We start from the raw sequence: 26,291 nt of genomic DNA, 5'->3' as shown, positions 1-26,291 counted from the left end.
AGCCTGATATAACTGCGTTTGAGATGGACAAAAACAACTCATTTCACTGTGGTTTTATTCTTTTTACTGTATTGATGTGAAAGAGAAATCTCGTAATTCATGACTGCACTTTACAGTATTATATTCATATACGTATATATAAAAAAAATCCAGTTTTGAACTATCTCCACATGTTACAAAATAAACCCAGATCAAGTGATTATCAATAACAACAATAACATACTTGCACTTAAAGAGGCCATCGGAACAACTCTCCTTCCACGGTAACTGCAGGCCATACTAATCATTGAGAATAATATATAAGCACTTGCTTTCATTAGTCAAATCAATGTGGAAAATACGTGGCAAGTGGCGCTGAATTTTGGCACCTGATTATTAGGCATGTGCTGGGCATCTCAAGGGGAAGTTGGTGGAACATCTTTTTAAATACAGTACGATATTGCTGCTTCTTTAAAAGTGTGGTGTAAAAAACATAGTGTAATTCAGACAGATTCAGCTGCAACCCAACGTAACATACTTGCCTGAAACTAGGCTACTTTGGCAAACTTAAAGCACCGCCACAAATTATTTTTCACTATGAGTTCCAGTTGCAAACATTTGTGAGATGTGTAGAATTTCAGCCCAGATTAGTTTTGCTTTTCCACAATCTGTCAATCTGCTCTGCTTCAGCCTGGCATGTCGAGCGCTTGTGTTCATGCATTTCAGTGTTTGAGTCCGTGTAGGCAGACGGAGAGGTAGTGTGTATGGTTGAGGAGGCCTCCCCAGTGTGGTGTACTAATGGCCTAGTCACTAGGAATCACAATGTGAAATAAAACAACAAACCACAGCCAAACAGCTATAATCATGATGTACAGACGAACAAAAATCTCATACCTCTTAAAGATTTAGAAAGAAATTAAACGTGGCGGGTCTGATGGCCACAAAGTTGCTACATATGCCTGGAACACTGTCTTAATTTGCCCCCAAACACGTGATGTCTTGAACTGTACAAAAGAAAAAAAATTCAAATACGCAAGTTTCTTTTACGCTCGTGTGACCCAACAGCATCTTTGTGAGTTGAGGTTTGATGGCTGGACAGACGACAAGTGGAGGAGGAAGATGGAAGCAAAGGAAGAAGTGAGCTTATATTACAGCAAGATAAGGACGACGACACTCTGAATACTGCAGTCGTTAGTGACATTAAGCTTTGTTTACGCTGTTTTCTTCCTCTCAGTGGTCCTGTAGCTTACATCACGAAGTGGATTTATCACCTGTTGAAACGAATGAAGCGAATGACAAAGTCCACAAGGGCAGTGTGCAAGGTCAGAGGGGGATTAGTGTATTATGTCGCCAGACCTGTGTGTCATCCAGCACAGGAGTCACTGAGTATGTTTATGTACATTAGTACTGCGGTTTCCATCTGAATGGATGAAGAGAGCAACAATCATTATATTTTTTTGTTTTACTGATTAACTTCTATGTAACTTCAGTTAGTGACGTGCTTGCACACCTGGCAGACAAACCTGGATCAGGTGTTTTTACATGTCACATGATTCTGGTTTCTATTGGAGCACTCAAGCTACCAGAATCAGAAGAGCGAGATCAGGGATAAGGGCTCATCTGGGTTTCCTTGACCATTCTTAGACATTTACATGCACAACACACAACCAGGACACGAGTGTGCATGTTAATGCAAAACTGTGGAGACACAGTGTGCTGTAGTGGTCGGAGTCGGAGTTTCTGAGGGCGACCATTTTCAGACTTACAGCGAATCAAACGGCTGCCTCAGGAGTCTGGTTACCGTCAGCTTTTCAGTGAGATTCTCTCCAGTGAGTTTGAGGAGATGATGGACGGGCTACACGGTACGAACACGTATGAAGGACTGAGGGTCTGCTGTCTCTCCGGATCTGATCAGCAAGCTATACTGGTGCTGCACCTGTAAGGCAGTGAGCAGTGTGGGCCCTGAGCGTGGCCCTGTGACATTCAGTACAGTGAGTAGGTGTGTCCCGTACAGATCCATATCTGGGACTTTTCTGTGGAGCCTCTCAAAACAACAAACGCATTATAGGATCATTGGCCAGGTGACAAAACTGCAGAAACTCAGTCACACACCTTCCACACACGAAACCTGGGAATGACTCGAGACTCTGAACATGAGTTCAATCAGCGTTCATGAGTTCAGCCTCATTCTGTGTAAATACGAGGTCACTGTCAGGCTTTAAAACTGGTTCATTATCATTCAGGACTACAGTTTATAGTCACTGTCTTACTGATTAATTTAACAACATTTCTATTGTTTTTTTTTAATCAGAAAATGAGAAATGTTGAAAATTTCCCAGAGCTCCAGGCGACATCTTCAAATTTCGTCTGACCAACAGTCAAAAGCCCAAAGATATTTCTTTAACAGTGACATAACACTGAGCAAAATAGCAAATATTCACATTTACGAAGCTGCAACCAATGGAAATTGGCATTTTTGCTTGCAGACAATTACGTTAATTTAACTGACTCATCATTTCAAATCATCTCCAACTTGATGGGATTTTTTTCTGCTTTATGATCCTGTTCCACCATCTTCAGGTTCAATAAGAGACAAACTCATGGCTAACAGGAGTAGAAATGTCAGCTAATAACTATGGAGAAAACTTTTTGTGTAGTCCATGATGTCTACCTGTCTTCAGCCGCCCATGGAGTGGCCTGAGGGGCATTTCACTTATGAAGAGGGGATTAATCCAAACAGTCGAAACACATTCGGAACAGAGCACAAAGACAAGAAGTGACTGAGTGTCTGAAGTCCGTCCTGATCACAGCCCCAAACTAAATTAAGTCCATCTCAGTGGAAAATTACATTCTGATTGTTGTTGGCATCACGCTACGTGTCGCAGAGACAGACACTGCAGTGTGGATAAGACCCCCCAGTCTCACAGGAAAAGTTCACCCCAAAATAAAGACATGACGTCATCTGCTGCGCAGCCACACATCGAGGCTTTGATAAATCCTGAAGTGTGTATGGCTTTAGGCTTCTGAGTGATCACTCACACACTCCATCACGTCAACACTGAGGCTCATTAAACCTGCATTCATTTATATCTTTGGCCACTTGGGGGCAGTGCAACAAGCTGGCAATACAACGCTGACATACTACCGCCTCATGAAGTTTGTTAAGGTGGACACATTAACGCTCATCAGTTAGTCTCTGCAGCGCGGCCCTCAGCAGGTGGAGCGCAGAGCTTTTCACTGACAGCAGCTGGGTTTTGTGACGGAAGAGAGACGACGACAGCATGAAGCAACACACTGACACTGCATGAAAGCAAAACAGTGAGCTGAAAGAAGCTAAAAGGCTCCACAGAGCTGACGGTGACTGAGGAGCTGAGCCATGATTCTCTGAGTGACACCTTTCACTTTACATGTAGTCATTTCTTCCATTGTTCATATAAAAATATTGACTGCAGCTTGAAAGTCCAATATTCAGCCTTTCTTGCATTGCTCTGCTCTGGTTCAACACACAGGATTTAGGAAATATAGAGAATTAGAGAGATTAGTTGTTTTTTTTGACATTTTTCTTGGCTGTAAAATATCGACCTGTTGTTGAAAACTAACTTTGGATAAGCCCGACTAAACGAGAAGAAGCAACGGAAGTAAAGTCTTGACTGTCATGCAAGCGAGCAGATGACCAAATCTTTATTTTGGGGTGAGTTATGCCTTTAATCGTGATGCCTGTATTACAGAAACACAACAGCATGGCAGACCTCTGAGCTCACAGCAGCAGCTGTTATGGCAAAAGTGACACAATTTCTCTTTAAAAGACTTTTCTTCCAGAGCGTCCTGTGCAGTACGGTGGATATTTATATGGTGCTGACATAAGTATGGTTACATATATATAGGTACATTATGAGAATACAAGTGTGGTATGATACAGCACAACTGGGAAAAGCAAGATGCAAATAAGGAGTGAGGTATAAACACAGCCATGTGTGGTCGTAGGCTTCAGCTGACTGACGAGGACCAATCAAGAAAATCCATTTGTTCAAAATTTCGCCGCACGGGGTAAAAAGAGTGAAATACTGATTTGTCACATCACTAAAAATTTCTCTCGTTGTGAAAATCTATGAGCTATAAATTTGGATTATTCCTCTACAAAAGGTTTCTACACAGAATCAAAGAAATGAAATGTTAATATAACATTTTTGATGTCAACTTTAAATTTTAAATAACCATATATTTGGTTAAAATAGCAGTACCTTTGACTAGCAGGGGTTAGTTTTCTACATATGTACAGACTACCAGCAAGGATATGTATATTTACAAGTGGGTAGCAGCATTTTGGAAACCATGGCTGATAAGAACCACTACTGTTGAAAACAAAAATAAAAATCAGTCCTGCCACTTGGAATTTTGGTACATTTCTTTTGCTCGTAGTTTTGACCAAGCCCTGAAAAATTACCTCAGTAACGACTCAGAAAAATTCTTTGCCAAATAGAATTTATGGGATTGAGTGCAGCTGAGCACTATTCCTTGTCAAAGAAGCCATTTAGAAAGAGAACGAGGCAGCGAGAGAGTGAAAGACGGAACAGAAAACTGGGGAAAAGGTGGGATGGAGAGACCACAGGTAACGATGAGGGACGTAAAGGAAAAGGGGGACTGCACGTGTGTCTGCTTGACTCCTGCAGTGACTTCATGTGTGTGTGTGTGTGTGTGTGTGTGTGAGTAAGAGACTGAAGAACACATTTTCTTCTGTGTGCACCACTGACATAGAACAGTGACCGTGCGTCAACCAAAATCGAATCAAACCACGACCATGACTGTGTGTCTGTGTTCTGTGATGAAATGAGTGTCTCTGTGTGTAACATTAAGGTGGAGTGGTGCACACGGACCAGCGGGAGGGGCTGAGTGGCTTTAGAGGGCAGTGAGGCGGCCGGTGAGCGCCGCCTGGAGCTCGGAGGGGAGGAAGACTCCCAGCTCTGTGATGATGCCTCCTGTGATGAGCTGGTGAGGGGTCACGTCGAAGGCCGGGTTCCACACCTCGATGCCTACACAGCGGGAAACAGCAATGAGTGACACGAATAAGAAGCACGTCAGAGTCATACTGTGAAGCTGAAAGGGGGTCCTGATCTCCAGGTTTGGGAACGGCTCTGAAACACGTCACGGCCGTAGACTTTCATTTTAAAACAAGGCTCAGTAACGTCCAGAAACAGCTTTGCACTGTAGTCTTCAGCAAATGACTCAAACAGCAGTAAACAGCATTAGTTTTACAGCAGCGGGGTGGTGCACGTGTGATCGACTCCACAGTAAACCGCAGTGCCTCCGCTTATGGTAATGAAGGAACATGTCATAATGGCGCCCTTATAACAGCACTCTGAAACACTGTTTACAGGTACGACCAGAGAAGTGTGTGAGAGGGACGTTGAAGAGAGCGACGCACAAGCACATCTCCTCCCCTCCGGGGGCCAGTGAGCTCATTAAACGAGCGTGCTTTAATTACTGTGATGTCACCGAGCACCTCTCTGCTCTGGCAACATAATTAGAGATCAAATGACTCAATTCACCTCTGACAAACTCACCAAAAACACGACTTCAATGTCTGCTTTTACAGACTCGCAGGCTCCAACAAAAAAACCCTTTCTGAACACATTTTGAAAGTCTGCAGATTTGCAGACTTTCTTGGGGAACTTTCCCACAATTCATAGCATTCCGATATTAAAAACACCGGCAGGGGACACCCTGATGGCCCGGAGGTATAAGGAACTGACTGGAACTGCAGCATCTCCGTCTGAATCTGGCCTGGGATCTTTGTCTCTCTCACTTAATTTCTTGTCATCTCTCTAACGTCACTGTCTAATAAAGACATCAAAAATGCCACAAACAATCTCCAGAACAAGTTTACAGGCAGGCAGCAGCAAGCACTGTGAAAAGTGGAGCCTCATGACAGCACAAAGAGCAGCTTTGGGGCCTTTGCACCTTTTTTTTTACTCGGGCACCTGCACTGCATGCGACGTCGGTCAAACACAGCGAGGGTTCAGGCTTCAGGGCAGACTTTGGAACTGGGCCACACTCCTCCATCTCTGCAAACATGACGTTCTCCCATCGCTGCCCGTCCTCTACTGAACCTTTTTTTGTTCGTACCTGTTCCTGGCATTTTTTTACTTTACAAAAAACACCAACGCCACACACGTCTTACCAGGGGCGGCAATGGGGACTCCATTTATACTGGTGAGCTCCTCAGGGGGGCGCACTTCGATGATGATGTCCCTGCCGCTCTCCAGGCTCAAGTCGCACGACGTGCTGGGTGCCGCCACATAGAAGGGAATCCCATGGTGCTTTGCGGCGATGGCCAGCTGGTACGTGCCCACCTTGTTGGCTGTGTCACCGTTGGCAACCACCCTATCTGCACCCACCACCACAGCTGAGAGGGAGACGACGTGAAGTAAGTAAGTGCAAAGAACAGACTGAATAAAAAGAAAAAAACGTGATGCAACACACACACGCGCACGCACACACACACCTGTGATGTCCATTTCTCTCATGGTGAGCGCTGCCATGCTGTCTGTGATGAGCGTCGCAGGGATTCCTTCTGCGACCGCCTCGTAAGCCGTCAGTCTGGATCCCTGGTTGTACGGCCTCGTCTCCGTGCAGTACACGCGCTTCAGCCGGCCCAGTGCATGGAGGCTTCGCACCACACCTGCACACGCAGTTATTATTACCGTAACAGCCCCACAAATGTTTCAACATCACCTCCTTTTCTTATTCACAGCCATGGCTCCAGTCTCACCGAGTGCGGTCCCATATCCAGCTGTGGCCAGCGAGCCGGTGTTGCAGTGTGTGAGGATGGTCACAGAGTCCCTCGGGACGCCAGACAGGATGTGCTGGGCACCATAGTTACCGATCTTCCTGTTGTCATTGACGTCACGCTCCAGCATGTCTTCGATCCAGGCAATTACGCTGTAGAAGGGGGGCCACAAGAGGTGGGAATTGAGAAGAGGCTCCGTCTGCCGCTGTGGACTTAATGTGTCCATCAAGTCTGCAGCTACAATATGGAGGCATGTTTCTGTTTGTCCTGTTACTTCTCAAACAAACGATGCTCAGTAAAGCAACGCACGGTCTGTTATGTTGCTGTAGTATAGTTTCAGTTTCAGAGTGAAACATAATTAACTAATGAACCCGATCCGTCCACGACGCTGCACTGTGACTTTTAGCTGCACACTCATCACCCAGCTCCACGCGCTGCCTTCGAAAGGAGGAAATGGACTCACAGTCGGTATGGGGAGTTCTTCCCAGATACCGATTGTGATCCCTCATCTCAGGGTGTCTGTCAATACTGATTCCACTTGCTCTTCTTTTTCCTAAATTGAAAATCTGTTCACCTCTCTGCTCTGAAGTGTGAGGTAACACGAGGGCAGGGGTTGCCCTGGTGTGCCGTCCGGCGCCCGCTGTGACTGGATGACTGAGACTGATGTCAGAAACTTTGACAAAGAAACTGTTCTGAATGAGGATTGGTCACATCTGGTCCACACCTGATCCACTATAGAAGACCAGTATTTGAGCCGATATGGATTGGCCAGATTGGACCAATACAAAATCTGGTGTATTTCCCTAAAACCGACATCTGTGCTCACCCTTCCCATATATTCTGCTGATCTCCTGTTTGTGCAGCTCTAAACTACAGTCCTGTTAGGTTCCACACTCCTCAAGGTGTTTCATTTTCACACTGACACTCAGGCTGCAATGACACTGATTTGTTCGTATGGGCTTCTCAGTTTTCACAAGGTATGTGATCTGTTCACTCACAACTAAAAAAAAAAACAAAACACCCGCAGCTGGTGACAAATGAGGAAGTGCTCTGGCAGCAGCTAATGCTGCGCAGGTTTAGATCCTTTCAGGTTTACGTATTTGACAGAGCGGCCTTAAAGGTGTCCCGTGGAGCCTTCCTGAAAACAAAGTTTCTGTGAACAAAACACACAGGTTGTATACTAGAGGCTAAACAAATGTTTTTCAAACATAAAGACATTTCTATCCTCATTTAACACTTGAAAAGCTGCTTTAAAGTTTGAAGTCAGCATTGTTTACGTCCTGGTTTACTTGCAGACAGCCTTCTTCTTCCCTGCCTTTGCTGGTGTACTGCTGCGTTTTTTGGGCTTCTTCCCGATCAGGGGAAGAAGCCCAAAAAACGCAGCAGTGTGGGAGCACTGGGAGGAATGTGCATCACGTCTTTGTGTGCAAGAACAGACACAAAACAGGGACCCACAGGGCTCCATGAGCTACGAGTGATCCCAAGCCCCAGGAGGTACCATTAACTAAATCATTATGGCGAAATTATTGGCTGAAGCTAAATTACACGGCCGTGCCGAAGGCAAACAAAAGTGTAGAAACATATAAAAGATTTTGCATTAATCAGTATGATGAATAAAAAAAGGAAAAGCAGGATGTTTACTGTCCTTTTAGTGTTTCTCCAGACAGGGTTTCCCTGCTCCAGATGGACAGACAGTCACAAAAAGAGGGAATATTGGAGGGAAACTACTTCTGTTGTGACTAAACCGACCTGCTGACGTCTCACACTGGCTTGGAGTTGAACTTTGAAATGTGTTCCTTCATGCAACAGCAGGAAGCGCATGTCCTGCATCACCTTCATTAAAATTGCATTAGGAAGTAGTGCGTGCACCTATCCTTCAATCAGCGCTTCAGCGAATCAAACGACAACAAAGCAACTGACCACAGACGAGCTGCCCGGAGCCCAGCGTCAGCTCAGAGGCCGCCGCCCCCTCCCTCCAACCAGCCCACCTTTCTCTGAGCTGCTCCGAGTTCTTCTCCATGCTCTCGTTCTCAGCAAACTCCATCAGCTCGCGGGCGGCGCGGCCCATGTTGACGGCGGTGGGCCGGGCTGAGGTCAGGTGACACAGAGACTCCCTGATGAAGGTCACAGGGTCATCACCTCCCGCGCCTGCCCGCAACTCCACGGCCAGGCTGAGGCAGCCGACGATGGCGATGGCAGGGGCGCCCCGCACCTGTAGCAGGAGGAAGAGGAGAGTCAGCATCGCATGGTGGTCCTCCTCTTTGGCTCCAACGGCTCTTTCCCAGTTTTCAGGAGGGTTATTAATCTGAACGTGAGATGTAAGGCGCTGATCACTGAGCCAAGAGTTCTCACGACATCTTTGACTGAAATGAAATCATCTGTCTTGGAGTCATTTCTCGCTCTGCCATTAGACTCCCTTATCATGACATCACCCCCTCTGCTCATGGCACATTCCTTCACTGACACACACACACACACACACACACACACACACACAGGATCAAACGTGCAGCTGCTGTATGTGTGTGCAACTGGGAAGACAAAAGAGTGAAATATGTGCTGAGCAGCGCGAAGTGGACATGTGAAAATGTTCCCAGCTGAACTTGAACAACGTGTACGTGAACTCCTCCCTCTGTCAGGACTTCAGGTACGGAGGGAGAAACGAGCCGGAGGTGTCACTGAGTGCAGCTCAAGACCAAGACGCGAACAAAAAAGCCTGGCAAAGGTCATTAATAATTCATCAATAATCTCTCCCAAAGAACGAGGAGGAGGGGGCATATTTCATGGGTGGGTGGCTGTGTGCGGATGCCCTGTTCGCCGCGCTTGCACATGATAATGTGAAAACTATAAAGGATGGGGTTTTCGGGGGGTGGATAATCGGGGAGTTGTGGGTAGCTGGCGGGTGCTGCAGGTGCAGCCAAAACAAAAATACAGGCCGACAACGGGAGCACGACGGCGAGCATATGGCAACACATGCGTGCAGCGGTGAGAGCACAAAAGAGCCGACACAAAAAACACACTGATGGCGGGGATGAATGCACACTGCAGCGGGCGTGCGGGTCGGCTGGGAAGCGGGAGAGAAAGGGTGAAAAGGGGTGGAGAAAGAGAAGGGAGCTCCGTACCTTCATGGACTTGATGGCCTCGTAAGCGTCCTGCACCGAGCGGATCTCATCGTACACGGTCTGGTGTGGCAGCAGCAGCTGGTTGAGGATCTGCAGAGACCCGGCCCGGTAGCGGATCGCTTCCAGCGTCATGACCGAACAACGAGGCGGGATAGTGGGAGAAATAACACGGATGGACCGGTTGCGGGCGGGTGCGCGCACACGCACTCACTCACTCACACTCTCTCTCTCTCTCTCTCACACACTCACTCACTCACTCACACACACACACACACTCTTCCCCCCTCACACACTCTCTCTCCCCCTCTCTCTCTGAGCGGATACACGCTGAAGTGACCGGCCGCGGCCTGGCTGTCGGCAGTCCCGGGAACCGTCGCGAACAGAAGGCGGGAGGTGCAGCAGGAGGTGGAGGTGCGGATGGGACGGAGTAAAGAGAGGAGAAGGTCTGGTGTGCAGTATGGGAGGATAAAGAGGGGAGGGGAGTGAGAGAAGGGCTGAAGACCTTCACACACTGACAGACAGGCAGGCAGGCAGACACGGAACCACGTGTTCACCCGAGCAGGAAGCCCTCGCTCCGTGTCCACGCCCACCAAAGTCTCGCGGGTTGTCCAATTTTACCAAGACTCGCTCTTCTGTCTCCGTGCACCATCCCCCCTCTCATCTTTCTCCTCTTTGTTGGGGGAAATTTCACATTCAAATACGTTATTAGCATAACACCAAAGCACTAAGCCCCCCTCCCCCCACCCCCCCAAAAAGGAGCAAGCATTGTCTGAAAAAAGATGCGTCTATTTCTGTCTCATTTCATTGTTTTAACATATGTGAATAAATAGGATTAATTATTACAAAAACAACCAGTATTTTTCTTTCTTATCTAACATCCACTTCAGGAAAACACTGAAGCGTCGATCCTTCCCTTTGACACGAACTGAGCGTCATTTCTGTATGACAACATGCAGAAATGACAATAAAGCTTTGATATTACACCAAAGTTTGTCATGCTTCATGTTGAATTACGCAGACCCCTGCATCGGTGTGTCTTTCAGGGGGGCTCGGGTGGGATGTGTCCATGAAAAGTTCTTCCAGCACTGATCACAGATGAAGGTCGGCTGAAAACACTTTGTTTGACCACATTTTACCCCAAACAGAAGTCATCTGACCTCTGGAACATGTCATCAGTTTAACCCACGTTTCTAAGAAGGAAAAGTCATCAGGTGTCCAGCAGATACAAACACGTTAACTAAGGTTTTTAAGTTGTTAAAAAAAAAAAGGCCCGGTCAGCATTTTTCACTTCAATGAAGACTTCAACTCTTTGCTTTTTCACCATTTTATTCACATTAACACCGAGCTCATACATTAGATAATAAAGCCTAAACAATCAGGCCTTCATACATTCCCCTTTTTGAGCTGCACAAATCATCATGACTTACACTTAAAAATAGAGACAGTGCATATTATGCTGGAGATTTACAGTATATAAATATTACATTTATGCTGATTGCCCTTACATGACTTCACAGATTACAGACTGTCATAGCTTCAATGATAGTATTTTCCCAAGCCCACATGAATACATGAACTGCACCTGATCAGGACAACCCACCAAAGTTTCTCCTTTTAAAGGGAGTGTAGTCTGATTACAGGGTAGCATAAAAAAAACAAAAAAATCAAAATGAGAACAAATGAAAAAGAGTGTGTGTGGTGTTCTGTAAATGCGAGGAAGGAGTGTGAGTCACCAGCAGGACAACTTTAACAATATGTTCCTCTTCCCGGGTCCTGACCATCCGAAAACCACCCTGAATGCTGATGAGCTCGTTGCCACGACAACGGGACAGCCTCTGAGGCCACGAGGTTACTCCAGGAGTGGGGTGATGTGGCGGGAGTATGTGTGCGTGTGTGTCTGTGGTGACGTGGGGTTAAAGGTTTTGGAGTGAAAGAACAGAGTGCTGCGCAGCTGCAGCTCTTCTGTGTGCGTTTAACAGCTTTAAAACACGCGAGGGCTGAACTACAAACCACGTATAGTTCACATCACAGCTGGTCCTGTCTGCAAAGCATGTTGCTGTGTTTAAGAAGCGAACTTCAAGCCAAAACAGCAAACGTTCCCTCTGTGCAGCTTCTGAATCACGAGGACTGCTGCTTTTCTTTGTCTTGTGCAACAGGAAACTGAATATCTCTGAGCTCTGGAGTGATGGTCAAAACAAGAAATGTGAAGCCAGTGTTGTATTTTGGGTTTCAGGAAACTAAGAGGAAATCTTCAGTGTAATCTCTAAATTGAGAATATAATCAGCAAAGTAATCGACAATGAAACATTAGCTGCTGCACTTTTTGAACAGTTTCAATCATTTCCCAAACACCGTGAAAACCAATTAGCAGACTCTTAAAATTCACTGAGTCTGCATTATTTTGTGTCAAATTTACATGATCTTTTTTGTTAACGCAGTTTTTCAAATAAATCTGCATTTAAACTGCAGTCCTGCATAACGCAACACTGACAAACATGAACGCAGACCTGATGTTTATTGTGATGGATTGCACAACTCAGTGAGCCAAATGTTTGGCCCGAAATCAAGCAAGTTTCAAGCGTCTGCTAAATGATTTTCGTACTGTACGGAACTAAATGGAAACTACTGGCTGCTTGGAAAATGCATCCAACCTGGAACTGTCCCGCATGCACTGAAAATCTGTCAGCAGAAATGTTAAATACACAGCACTTGTAGTTAGGGAGCTAAAAGTTGCAAGCACACTGCTCTACTCCCTTAAGTGCCATCCCATATTAAACTAAAGGCTATGCCACTATAAGTCTTATCCTAACCCATCTAAAACAACACCAACTGATCAAAAGTGCCATAAGACTCAGAAGAAATCCTGTCCTAATAGAAAAAAAAAAAAATGTGGGGGCAGGGTTGTTACATAAAAATCAACACAGACTATGAATGTCCACATCAGGTCAACTTTAACCAGGATTATTTGCTAATGGGGTGAGGCAGTGGGTGGATTAGAGCGGACACATGATCCTCCGCTGCGTCACATGACCAAAAAACTATTAGTGGAGTTAACAGACATCATCCACAGTGAAGAGTCGAATAAAAACATTCAGCGAGGCCCATTTAAAGTAGAGCGCTACACCCTGGCTGCATGCAATCAGCAGCATCTGCTGCAGGTTAGCAGGCTGTCAAACACAGAGGAAACATCTGTCAGAGCAGAGCACAGAGCGGAGCACATGGCACCAGCGTGTGCCACGTTACTGCTGTTGTACATCTACTGTTGGGGTGGCAAAATTATGAATTTCAAGGCGCCTGCGCTCGTCATGTTTTCCAAAAAATATCAGGTTTGTCTGAATGTTGTCCCCTTGACTTCAGAGTCCAAAAAAAAGTGTGTAGTAGAGAGGAATGACAAGGACGCCTGTGACAGAGACGTCCACGGGGGAACAGAAATAGAAAAGAGCAATTACCCAGCCGTACTGACACACACTGCACTGGGCTGTCTTTCTGTGGGCAGACTGTTCAGCATCCACCGTGCTGCCTCTGGTGAGCTCTGCGGGACAGACACCGCTTTAGTAAACTGCGTGTGCCAAAATCGGAGGGAAAATAGCAGCACGGTGACGCAGCAGCTGTTAATTATTTCCTAATCGACAGCACAATGGACTTAATATTGTTTAGCAGTTTAAAGGAAATCCAAGAGGAGCGGCCTATTACTCGAGACTCTGAATTATCTATGAATATATGTGAAGGAATTAGTGTGAAGAAAGTGACGATGAAGAAGACAACAAAGAAGAAACAGCTGATGAAGAAGAAGCAATCCTTTCGCAGAGCTAAGCTTCGACTACATTCACGGCACGCCGTTAACACCCCCTCTCCCCAGCCCCAAAGGCGACTCTACGTCTGATCTAGTCGTCTCCTTGGTGACACAAACACTAATCCCTCATTATGGGATGTAGGCTGCAGCGCCCCGAAGCCCCATTTTTTTTTTTTATTCCCATATCACACCACTCCAAACGGAGCAGATTACTGTAATCTGGGAACACTGGAGCAGACAGATTAGATTAAGCTCATTACACACATAAAATATGGGAAAAGGGGTTAAAAACACCTCCATTGGTTAAACACACTTCAGAGCGCACACACACATATGCATACACACATTTTTTGGTCATCTATGGACACCAGAAGACTGAGTTGGTGTCAAACGTAGAAGTCTTCTGACAAATCTCCTCACCCACAGTTCTCAAAGGTAAGCCGGGAATAAAAAAATCAATTAACAGAGTGCAGATAAAACATCTGTAAAGCCATACTTCTGAAGCAGCTTTCTGTAGTTGTTTGAGTGCAAATACACCTGCCTCTCCTTTAGCTATCCAACACGTTTTAATGCTTGCTTTACTTTCTGTGTCCCTTTGTAGTTCCACGTTGGTTCTTAATTACTGTGGCAGGCAACGAACCACAAGTGACACAAGGTACATGACGAGCTGACGGGATTATCGGGTTGCTTCATGCGTTTGTCAGCAGCACAGGATGCTAAACGTGCTTAAAGTAGCCCGCTGTAGTGTTTGTATACGAGTGTGAATGAGAGAGAGAGAGAGAGAGAGAGAGAGAGAGAGAGAGAGAGAGAGAGAGAGAGAGAGAGAGAGATGATATAACAGTATTTCAGCCATGTCTCCATTCTCCTTACTCTCTTCTCATCCGGCGCGTTTCCTTTTCAGCGATTCCAGCTGGAGCACAGAGAAAAGACACACACACACACACATTGTATACACGCTCATATATGATGATGATGATGATGATGATGATGATAAAACCTTCACACAGCAGGCCTTACCTCCCCCTCTACCATCTTTAACCTGCCCAGTACATCCTTAGCAACGTCCTATAAAAAGAGAATTAAAACTTCACACAATAAGACTCAACGTGTACACACACAAACACCCACACACAAGCGAGCAGCAGCGATCGCACTGACGTCCACAGTCGACCCTGATCCTGTACTCACCCTGTTGCCTTGGCTGGAGTATTTCTTCACAGAGTCAGCAAGTCCTTGGGCTAAGCGCCGCAGCACATTTTCATACTCTGCAGATGTGGTGAAGAGAAATGAGGGTTAAATGCTTGAAAGGCTGAGATACAGACTCACATGGGTTAGAAATGTACATAAACACATACTTGTGTGTATTCTGTGTGGGTGTGTGTGTTACCTGTCAGCAGAGCAGGAGAGGCTCGCTCCAGCTGTGTCTTCTGCCACTGCAGTCTGTGTGTGACCTCTTTGTGTTGATGGATGAGGTCAGATGGGGGATCCCGTCGTGTCTTTCGGTACTCTGCCATCTGAGAGACAGACGACGCAGTGACTGACGAGACCTTCGTGCCTTCGGGGGCCATTACAACTGTTAGACAAGTGGATGTTGTAGACCGGCTCAGGCCACATAAACACGCACCTTTCTCTCCAGCCGTTCCCGGTCGTAGTTGAGGAGGCTGAAGCTGTGGAGTTTGTACTGTGGAGGAGAGTTGTCCGGATGACTGCTCCTGCTGCTCGCTTCATGCTTGGGTTTAGACCGAGGAGATGGAGCCTGAGTCAAACACACACATACACACACACAGACTTCACTGAACTGACACTATCAATATATTTTCGTGCCGATGGGGGTTAGCTTTTGTTACTCCTGCACTTAGAGGGCAGCAGCTCACATCCTGACAGAAGGCAGGTTCTGCTCAAAACAAGCTAGTTCGTACGACCTGTCTTCCAAAGGCAAACAGGTTTAAAGCTGTTACAAGTGGATATACTTAGGCGGGGTGAAAGCCTTCTGTCATCAGGCACACATTTTTGTCTGAATTTACAGAGACTCTGCACTACTGTTATGACAGTATGAGGAGCTGATTCATTCAGATAAACATCTGTGGTGCTGCTTCTCCAGTCAGGTGTCATTTAATGTAATGCTGCATACTTTCCAACTCTCCTCAAACGCATTCATGACGTTGCACTTCGTTAGACACACAAAAAATAGAAGTAGTTGTGTGAAGTTCTGTGTGGACCAGCATTCTGCACAGAACTTCATTTTTCGGTCACACAGTGCGAACCTGACCAGGCCAGCTGGAGCCTTTGTGTGCATGTTCTTCCTGCGTCCTCTGAGGGAATCCCACTCAGACACAAAGACAGGGATTTGTTCTGCTTCACTTACCTGCCACAGTCTACACACATGCAGGTCAGGCCAATAGAAAACTCTACTCACCCGTTCCTTTTGTCTCTCCGGAGGAGAAAGGGAGGACACAGGATCAAGAACCAGCCACTTTTCTGTCACCGGGTGGAGATCAACTCCTGATAGCGGCTCTCTGATCTTCACCCTCACCTCCAACTTGCCACCTGTAGCTTTACGTCCATCCATAACCTACACATAACGCATACACAGTTAGATAGATCTGAGGCCAGATGTGTAAAACGCCACCTCGTCATCTCACTCACAGCTATCTCTCGAAAAGGTTCACACATTCTCACCACACATTCTTCCTTTATAAAGACCATGTGACGCGTGTGAAAAGGTGTAAGCACGTTTTTACATCCAGCTCCTGGTGTGTACATGTGAGTATGCATTGGTGTGTACATGTTTTCATCACTCACATCTATGATCTCTCTGATGTCACAGTGGTTTTCTAGAGCCTCTAGCTTCAGCTGAGCAGTGCCCACCACTTTGTCTGTCTTAAACAGGCCTCTGTGAATACAGAGAGAGAAGAACACGACTGACAAATGCATTTCAGACATCACTTTCACAGCACAAAGCACGGCGATGAACGGGAGCTTCTGCCTGCATTGACCCAAAGCCATGGTGGTTTTTACCCCTTGTGGATGATTTCAAACTTGACACCTTTGGACTGGACCACTCGTTTGAAGCCTCGGTGGCTGCGGTTAATGTTGAGTTTGAACTGCTCTTTAAACTCTGGACTGCTGGTGTTCTTTACTGTGCTGGTTTTGTCCCTCTGAGCCTCCTCCTACACACACATAAATGAATGCATTAAAACACATCTAGATATAAACAGAGAGAAATATCCATAATCTGTCCACTGAGTGTGAAAGATTCATACCGTGCTGGGGAAAGGAAACTCAAACTTCACACTGGCATCCAGATCGTTAGCTGAGACACCTGAAGGCAGAGAGGTAGGTGGGAGTGAACATGCATTTGACACGTTACCGCCTGGTTATTTCAAAGATGCAGACCTGCCTTCAGTACCTGAGGGAGCTGGGAGGTTGATGCCTCTGATGATGTACAGAATCAGCTCATTAGGTGTCAGGTTGGAGTAGATCCTACATAACAAAAACAGGAGTCATGACCATTCAGAAACTGCACCACGAGCGACAGACAGCCACCCGTCAGCATCGCCGAGAGCCAAACAATCCCGACTGTTGAATGAGTCACTGCCAGAGTCACCTAGCTGTTAGCTTGGTATGATACTGGAGCAGAGCCAGAGTGAGTCACAGTGAGTCACTCTGACTCATCTACCGCTCCAGTCAGGGAATGCAAAAAAAAAAAAAAAAAATAGTTTTCAAAATTAAACAACCAATGCAGATTCTTCATGATCAAATATAAATTCAGCTCAGTTTTAAAGCCTCCAATACAGCATGATTCCCAACTGCTGAAGTTTCATTTGAGTCAGTGTTTCAGGGATGTTAACACCAGGATGGACTGCCAAAAAAAAATTCAAATAATTGCTGCCATCCTTTAGCTGTCACAAATCCATGGGATTAAAAAAAAAAAATCCACCAACTGGGATGCAACGATTACGCAACCAGAGCTGATCATTACACGCAAGTAAAGGAAGACGGGATTTCTACAGGTGAACGCACATAAACACACCTCCACACCCAGTGAGGTTCAATACTGGTTCGAAGTCTTCAGACTGCAATGTTGTATACTAATGAATATAATGGCACCAGAAGAAACGTCATCAGGGTTCATCCTGTGGAAACCATGAATGTTTGTACAACATTTAACAGCAATCCATCCAATAGTGGTTAAGATCTTTCATTCTGGACCGAAGTGGTGGACAACCATCCCCAGAGCCACAACAACGGTTAAACAATGTTGACTCAAACTCTCTCTGTCTTCGTGGAGCACATGCCATTCAGTGAGATTACAACACAATGTTATCTATTAACTATGACTTTGGTGCTGACTTGAGAGTGTTGAAAGTCCTCTCCTCTGTGCGGCACTTGGGGACTGGCTGGCCCTTGGCGTGGGCGTTCTTCAGTATCTCTATGCTCTTCATACACTCCTCGGCCAGCTTCTCAAACCTGGGGAGAGACAGACAGAGTTTGTCCTCACTCACAAATCATCATGTCTCATATTGAGGTCTCACAGGATGGCCCGGCGCCTGAAACGCCACAGCTTTGAATTCTGCACAGGCAGTCGCTGTAGTACGCCAAACAGCTCTGTTTGCTGGAACCAACACATTTCTTCTCACATTTTTTAAAAAATGTGGACCACAAATTTCAGAGCGTGATCTGTGAAAATAAAATGTTATGTTTCTAGGAAAATGAAATATTTTTCAAAGCATATGCGAAGAAAAAGGAAGCAAAACTGACTCTTCAGGAACGCCAAAGAAAAAGTGCAATGCGTGATACGTGACAGGTAAATTATATGTGAAAATATGAAAATATGCTAAAAATGCAGCGTGCCATGAAAGCTGCACTGTATGTATAATGATGAGGTGACAAGGTGCTCTGTGCTGAAGAACAGTAAAATCAGACTATGTGTGGAAGACATTTGGACTCTAGTAAATAATTATGGCATTTGTGATTTTATGTGTTGCTCTGTAGATTTAATGATCGAACTGATCTCAACTTCTAGCAGCAGAAATGTGGATTTTAAATTCCAGCGCAGCTGCAGATAGCGTGTGGAATAAAACTGACATATACAAACATAAAAAAAGAGGGATGTCTCCTACCTCAGAGCCTCAACCACACTGCCCATTTGTATGAACTGCTGAGTGTAGCCCAGACATTTCTGTGGATAAAGACACACGATAAAAGAAGGCGTGGGTAAGGAGACAGACAAGACAGTAAGATACAGAACAGTTCTGATTTTAAACTTCTGCTTTAAAAAGCTGCACAAAAAGAAAAGACATGAACGGTCTTTGATGCCATGATCATAACTGCTTTACCTTAAGATTTAGCAAGATTTAGGAGGTGCACTTTCACATAAACTGTACATAACAGGAGGAAGGAGAGTGTCTGCACCTCATGCTGCTTCCGCAAAAGATCCATGAGGCCGTGGTACTGCTCCCTGGAGCGAGGGGAGAGCGGGGAGGTGCGGGAGCGAGCCAGGGAGTAGTCCTCCTCACTGACTGGAGTGCTGGGAATCTGTCAGGAACGGCACAATTACAAATATGATGAGAAACAAAAAAAAAAAAAAGTGCGTTATGGAAAAAGGAAATCTCAGACATAAAATAAAAACAAGATGACACTCAAGAGATCCTGTATCTGCCAACTTGTTGTTAGGCCAAACAACTTAACTACTGCCAACGCAACTAAAACTGAACTGATTTTTTCAATATATTATGAGCTGCAATGAGAATCCCAGATACAGGTGCACTGAAATATGATGAGCTGTTCCCCCACAAACGATGAATATCTGTTTCCAAGCTTGTATGATACTCTGCAGACGGGCAGGAAGATGAACTAACAGAGGCACAAGCATAATATTCCTGAGTAGTTTCACTGTGGGACGGCGATACAGACAGAAACACATGAAGCAAAGGTGTTAAATGAAAGTGAGGCAATATGAAAGAAACTCACATGGGACAAGTGGCAACTATATGAAATATGAAAAGTGGAATGACGCAGAAAATATGCAGATCACGGCTCACACACTCATACATGTGTGCACACGCACGCACACACACACACACACACAGGTGAGGCACAGACACACAGAGGGTGAGACCAGGAGGAGCACAAAGGTGTTTTGATCTCACCCCATGTTTCCTTCCACCCAACTTCTATTTCTGTCGCACTTTGTGTGAACACCTCACACATTTGCTTGCTCCTGTGACAACATGTTCAACACACACACACACACACACACACACACACACACACACACACACACACACACACACACACACACACGCTCGCACTTGCTCTGTATCTTCTAGTAGGTCATTCATTTGCACATGAGAACACATTTATAACCTTGCTGATATCAACAGGTAGGCCAGACTTGGCAGCTGTGATCATGGGGTCCAGTCCCTTGGCATGTCTGAGGTGCTGCGCTGCTCCAGTCATGTCCTTCACACAACCAAACAGCAAGCAGACACATCAGTCAAAACACAGCAATACAACTGATGTTCAACACTATAAAACAACCAGCAGCAGCATCGACAAAAATACTGAGATGGCAGGGAATCTGTCTACAGCAAGGAAAAAAAAAAAAGAATAAAGATCCACAGCTTACCTTCATCTGTTTGGAGCGCAGTGCTGCACGCAAAAAAGCCTGTCGCCTTAGCAACAAGAAATCAACTTGCTGCTGAGCTACAAGGATAATTAAGAGAAAAAGAAGTGAAGCTGCCGCAGGTGACACTCAGACACTTCATGTGACACATTTTGCATGTGCAGGCGGACAGGTGTGCATGCACACTCACACACCCACACTCTGAACACACCTTTAGGTCCCAGCTTTAGAGCCGAGGAGCCTCCAGGGGCTGGAGGAGCTGGAGACTTCGCTTTCTGGGCAGGTGGACGCATCGCAGGCTGAGGACGAAGAAAATATGAGTGTAGGGATCGTCAGACAAATGCAATGAGCCTACACGCAGACTTCAAGGTACGGTACTGATCTCTTAAACTTCAACAGCTTGAGGCACTTGTGAGCTTGTTTAACACTTTGAACTGCTTCAACAGCTAAGTCTTGACTAAATTTAACAGGGACATAAATAACCAAAGTATCTGTGATTACGAGCATGAAGCTAAGGTGATAAGCAGGAGGTGCTGCAGAGAAAACAACAGTGATAATTCAATAATCTGCCACAGACGCTGGGATGACAAACAATAAAACATTGCTAGCTTTGGTTAAAAGGCAACCAATCACATTCTTTGGCTGCACAATAACGAGATGACCATTTGGTACTGCCTTCATTATTTCTTTATTTTTTTACCTTGGCACCCTCTCTATGCTCATCCTCTTCTTCATCTTCTCCATCTGCATCCTGATTAGCTATTTTCATAGCTGTTTCCAGGACACCCATGAAGTTCTGTCCACCCCCCTCTGAGCCCTGAAGTGGTGGACAGCCTAGAAAAGTAACACACACAGTGACTGACTGGACCTATACAGTTCAGGCTATCCTGCAATGCACCTGGAGAAAGTTACCTGGTGGCACAGGTAGGTCTGACAAGCTGACTGGTCGTCCAGCTTTGTGAGCTCTGATGGCATCCTGGTATTGCTGTAAGAGGAGATGATTGATAATTCTGTTATCACTTAGTAAAAGGAAAATTCCACCCTCGGACACTCTTACTCATTGTATCCTGGTATTATTACTCTGTGATAGTCGATGCCTAAAACATCAGCACTGTAAATCAGGAAAAATAAAGCCTATTTGCAGGGACACAACCTCACCAATTTTCCATTCCCATCCTGCTTAAAGACAAACACAAAGCTGAGATAAAAGCGCAAAAGCACACAAAAGCAATATTCACGCCCTACACCTATTTTCTGACATTTCTTTCACGTTCTTGTTGTATTGTGCCAAATCCACTTAATTTAGAGGTTTCCTATTTTTGGCACAAAGCCTTTCAACAATCCACCGAGAACAAGACGGACATTATTGCAGGTTACTCCGGCAGCTAAAATGAGCAATAGTGGTAGTTACAGTCAAGGCAACGGGGGATACGTCCAATCAAAATAAAGTGAGTCACAGAGCAGTTATTTAGGGAAATGAGAAAAACACAGCACCAAACAGCAGCACAGAGGTGCATCACGAACAGCTGTATCTCTGAGATCATCTAATGCCTGTTTTGATTTAGTTTCAGCTGTAAGAAGCATTACACATCGGATTTTGGAGAATAACTGCGGGGCTCTGAGCATCGCGCGCGGTGTGTACCTTGACAATGCGCTGGTGCATGCGGGCCTTGCGATCGTCTCCTTTGCTCTTGGCTCCCTCTGCTGCTGACTTGTATATGTCCATCCTCTGCTGCAGGGCTTCTGCCAAGCTGCTGGGAGCAGGCAAATCTTTGCAGGGCACACACACACACACACACACACACACACACACACACACACACAAACAAACACTTTATTTTTTAAATTCAATGTGCATCATTTTTATAATCTGCCCTATTCTGCACTCTAGTCAGAAGAAAGGATCAGGGCTACCGGGGTCTTACCGGCAGCGGCCACCTGCGTGGGTGCAGGAGCAGCAGGGGCAGCAGGTTTAGAGGAAGACTGAGCAGGAGGAGGTGCACAGTGTTCTGCTACTACGTCTCCTGCAGATGATCAGATATTAGTAGAGGGGTGGAGATGGGTTATTGTTCTTACAGCCTTTATTTAATGAGGTTTGCAGAGTAAATAAGACACACAATAAACCTTTGTATATTTGTAATTAATTCTATTTATATGGTGCAATATTCTGATTGGCAGTCTTCCAAAGTCCAGTCTTTACCCGTGGTGTACCAAGAATTAGCCAGTACCATTCATAAACTAAAAATGACAGCTTTATTCTGAAATAAGAACCACATTTTTATCTTCTGTATATACTGCGCCAGGTGTTCCACGTGAGGTTTCAAAGTCAGACAGCTATCGAATCAAATTCCAGGAAAATCTAAGAAATATATTTATGAAAAATTTAACCATTTCAATTTCAGTGCCATTATATGTACAGAGGCAGGAAGGTAGAACTATGCGTTACTAAGAGTAAGACATATTTTGTCCCATCAGCATTCAGTGCAAGTTTGAGGTTATACACTGTTGTCTGAAGAACATGGTAAGCACACTGTAATCTACACATGGCTTGAATTATATCACTTATAATAATATATCATTTAATAAAAATGTTAAACATGATCAGCAAAGAACAAGTGCGCTGAAGAGGAAATAAGGAGCATGAAGGAGTAAGAGAAAAGGGGTGGAACACAGTTTGAATATGTGTTTTTCCTTTTTCCAATCATTTCTCAAATGATATATAATATAAAGATATAAACAGCACTTTCATTGTTATTTCAGTAGAAAGATATGTGTTTGAGAAATGCATACAGCTGGAGACCCAAGATATGGATTAAATGGTTCCATCTTTCAATTAACTTAATTGCACCAGGAATTTGATACCACTCTTGGGAGCTCCATTCTCTGCGAAGGAATCAGAGTAAAAACCTTTCTCTAAACAAATCAGGCGGCACTGAATGAGTGATCAAAACAAAAACTTCAGGCAAAGTATTCCATCAAAGCGGTTACACTGACCGGGAGGAGGAGGTAGTAAGCTCAGGTCTACTGGTTCATCTCTGTCCAGCGCCTCCACCAGCACGTCCAGCTTCTGCATGAAGGGAGGTCGACTCATTAACGTCTGACTTATCCTATACACAGAACCAAACAGGTGAATTCATGTGATATCACTGACATCAGTCCTGTTACCTTGGCAGTAAGGTAGTGCTGTTTGGCCTGGTCAATGTTGCCGCTCTGTTTGGCATGTATGGCGGCCATCTTGTACTCCCTCTGTCTGGACAACACTGCCTGTTTCACCGCTGAATGGTGAAATACGTGTGTGTTTGTGTGTGTGACAAAAAGAGAGAAAGAAAAGAACAGAAAAAGAAGACTCGTTGAAACCGGATATCCATTCTGTCGTGGAGGTTTGTGGTTTTTCATAATGACTGCTCGAAAAAAAAGACCCATTTAGTTAATCAATCAATCAAGTTTGATCATGTAGTGCATAAAACACATCCATGTTGCTTATTGCTATTTGATCAGCAGTTAATGCAGAAATGTAAGCAACTCTTAAAGAGTCACAGCAGTAAACATGTATTATATTTACTGTGAGAAGACAGCGTGAAGCACAAACATGCAGGATGGAGGGAACAACAGAGGATTCACTAAAACAGAGCTAAAGACATTAAGTTTGACATTATGATTGTGCTGCAGTACAGTCACGTAAATCTACTAACCCATTAATCAACTAACTGTTTCAGCAGTTTTGTCCAACTGAAATGAACAGAAGAACTAGTAAACATTTAATTTCATTGGAAGAATGAGTTGATGAATTTGAAGTGTTTATTAGAGGATTAGAGGATCAATATCACCGCATCCTTATTCGTATACTACATTAAGTACACGGTACAGAGAAGAAATGGGTAGTAAAGACACCCACAGACTCTGTATGTTATCGTGTGTGTTTACCAGAGTGCTGTGCGTCAGGCTGGCCGGGGGTGAGAGGAGAGATGGCAGGTGTTTCTGGGGTGATGGCAACAGCAGGCTTTTGGGGAGTGGTCAGATGGAGCGGTTTTGTATTGGGAGCCGTCGGCACAGCCTCCCTTAGCGGTTTCAGATTTGTGGGAGGAGAGGGCATCAGCGTGGGCTGAGGCAGCTCTCGTTCCTTGATCGATTCAGACTCGGCTGTGGCGTTGGGCTTTCCACCGAGAGCAACGGGAGGCGGGATCTCCTCCTCATTGACTGGTTTGCCTTTTCTGACAGATGTCAACATGGACTGCAGTGTCTAAAGTTCAGGAAGAAAAAAGTCACAAACATAGGTTTTCAACATTTCAGAGAGCAAACTTCACAATTTTAACAATATTAAGAGGGACACATTTAAAAATGTCAAAATGTTTGAAGGAAACAACGTGTGGGAATCAGCTTCTACTGAGGATGCACGAGGCATTTCCTCTTTTTCTTCTCCATCTTACCTTTAACCCACGGTCATATCTTCGAACTTTGCTCGTCTCCCCTGCGGCCTTGGCATTGGAAATGGCTGTCTTATACATTTCAATGCGCTCCAATAGCTGGGACTCCAACCCAGTTGCACCGCTCGGAGCAGCAGGAGAAGAGTGGGATGTGGCGCTCACTTTGGGAGCAGTGGGTGTGACGGCAGAGGGAGTGGGAGCAGGAGCTTGCTCCTCATCATCCTCTAAAACCTCATTCAGCTCGGCCTATGTAGGGAGACACAAACATACAGTTCAGGGGGAAATCCAGATATAAAATAGTGACTATTTACCCATCACAATTTCTGAGAAACCAATACAGTGTCTTGAAATTGAGTCCAAAGCCCAAAGATATTCAATTTACTGTCAAATTCAGCACTTTGGAGAAGTTATGGCCAGTCAATGAAATGTCAGCAAATTGTTTCAGCTCTAAAGAAGATAAAAGCGGTGTGTGTGTTACCAGCAGATCATCATCATCATCATCTAAATCGTCGTCATCCATTTCCTCGTCATCCAGGTCTTTCATACAAAGAGCTGCCATTCGCTCTATTTCAGCCATGGGAACAGGAGCTGGACATCGACAAACACATCACAAACAGCACTGAATCATGTGCGGCATGTCGGAATTTAAGCAGGAGGAGACAGAAAGTGGGAAACTGCACTTTAAACTGGTAGATGTCTACACATTAGATGATGGAAAGAAGTTCTTGCTCACCTTTTCCTTCACCTTTCCTGCCTTGTGATCTCCCTCCTCCCCCACCTCCTCCCACCAGATTCAGCAGCTCTGCCTCCAGCTCTTCATCATTTCCCTCATCGTTCATTCCTCCATCTGGGGACAGGTCAAGAAGCAGCCCCATCTGGGACACAGCGATGCAGACACATGGGGAGAGTTGCTGAATCATAGCTGTCGTTGACATATTTACAGTAGTCATCATTCACACATGTCATTATCAGATGTGACGGGCGTTACCTGTTTGGCTCGCGCTGCCCCTTGACCCCGGGGTGGTGGGTTCCGACTGCGACTCATTGACTCTTACTACCTAAAAGTTGACGAGGATTCAATTAGTTTAGCCAATTAACCGGAGAAAAGGTGATGAACGTGTCGATTACTGACAGTATCCACGGCAAGCGCACCTAACGCTGTAGTCAGTACTGTCTTCAACGGCAACCGCTTTGTGCCATTTTGTGTAATACTTCAAACTGTTCCAACTGCCTCGTAGCGAGTGAGCTTCTTTAATCATGTTAGCTAACAGCTAGCACAACATACAACTGCATTGTTACGTAGAGAATGAGTGTACAGGCAAGCTATTTACCTTACCGTGAGTTTCACGGACCGTGGTGGTGCTATTACAGCTAGTTGGGTCGGTTATTCAAGTCGCCAACTGTTCAGAAAAAATACAAGAAACGACAGAACATATAAAAACAAACAAGTGTATTTTAACGTTTAGTCCGAATATCAAAACAACAACGGCAAGCCAAGGAATTTACTTCCTACATTGCGTCTCCAATGGCAACGAACACCGTGCTTTACGGCGAGACGA

At 45.2% G+C, this 26,291-nt stretch overlaps 2 protein-coding genes across 8 annotated transcripts; both read right to left on the bottom strand.

The window, feature by feature from the left end:
• Positions 1 to 47: 47 nt before the first annotated feature.
• On the bottom strand, positions 48 to 10,466 carry mri1 (methylthioribose-1-phosphate isomerase 1). The gene is made up of 6 exons (XM_076728355.1): positions 9,889 to 10,466; positions 8,755 to 8,978; positions 6,749 to 6,918; positions 6,482 to 6,658; positions 6,158 to 6,382; positions 48 to 5,009 (listed from the first exon to the last, which is right to left on the bottom strand). Exons 1-6 carry the CDS (start codon positions 10,018 to 10,020, stop codon positions 4,876 to 4,878), a joined length of 1,062 nt encoding a protein of 353 aa, XP_076584470.1. The 5' UTR covers positions 10,021 to 10,466; the 3' UTR covers positions 48 to 4,875.
• A 730-nt stretch (positions 10,467 to 11,196) lies between these two features.
• Positions 11,197 to 26,286, bottom strand: cc2d1a (coiled-coil and C2 domain containing 1A). 7 transcript variants are annotated; one of them, XM_076727885.1, is made up of 29 exons: positions 26,246 to 26,276; positions 26,069 to 26,132; positions 25,721 to 25,790; positions 25,466 to 25,607; positions 25,211 to 25,320; positions 24,736 to 24,978; positions 24,233 to 24,548; positions 23,474 to 23,583; positions 23,303 to 23,375; positions 22,234 to 22,332; positions 21,951 to 22,078; positions 21,221 to 21,293; positions 21,009 to 21,142; positions 20,520 to 20,607; positions 20,312 to 20,388; positions 20,050 to 20,145; positions 19,096 to 19,218; positions 18,804 to 18,862; positions 18,034 to 18,150; positions 17,090 to 17,163; positions 16,944 to 17,002; positions 16,699 to 16,850; positions 16,483 to 16,573; positions 16,097 to 16,252; positions 15,305 to 15,436; positions 15,068 to 15,194; positions 14,869 to 14,945; positions 14,698 to 14,745; positions 11,197 to 14,590 (listed from the first exon to the last, which is right to left on the bottom strand). In XM_076727885.1, the coding sequence occupies exons 3-29, from the start codon at positions 25,775 to 25,777 to the stop codon at positions 14,558 to 14,560; spliced, it is 2,994 nt and encodes a 997-aa protein (XP_076584000.1). In that variant the 5' UTR covers positions 25,778 to 25,790; positions 26,069 to 26,132; positions 26,246 to 26,276; the 3' UTR covers positions 11,197 to 14,557. The 7 variants fall into 7 exon arrangements, with proteins under 7 accessions (XP_076584000.1, XP_076584002.1, XP_076584001.1 ...); XM_076727887.1 differs by lacking the exon at positions 26,246 to 26,276 and having other exon boundaries at positions 11,197 to 14,480; positions 14,511 to 14,590; positions 26,069 to 26,239; XM_076727886.1 differs by lacking the exon at positions 26,246 to 26,276 and having other exon boundaries at positions 11,197 to 14,474; positions 14,511 to 14,590; positions 26,069 to 26,239.
• Positions 26,287 to 26,291: the final 5 nt, after the last annotated feature.

This window comes from Chaetodon auriga, chromosome 4 (assembly GCF_051107435.1).
Source record: "Chaetodon auriga isolate fChaAug3 chromosome 4, fChaAug3.hap1, whole genome shotgun sequence".
In the NCBI taxonomy this organism is placed as follows: Eukaryota; Metazoa; Chordata; class Actinopteri; order Chaetodontiformes; family Chaetodontidae; genus Chaetodon; species Chaetodon auriga.
This window is presented reverse-complemented; position numbering and strand designations above follow the sequence as displayed.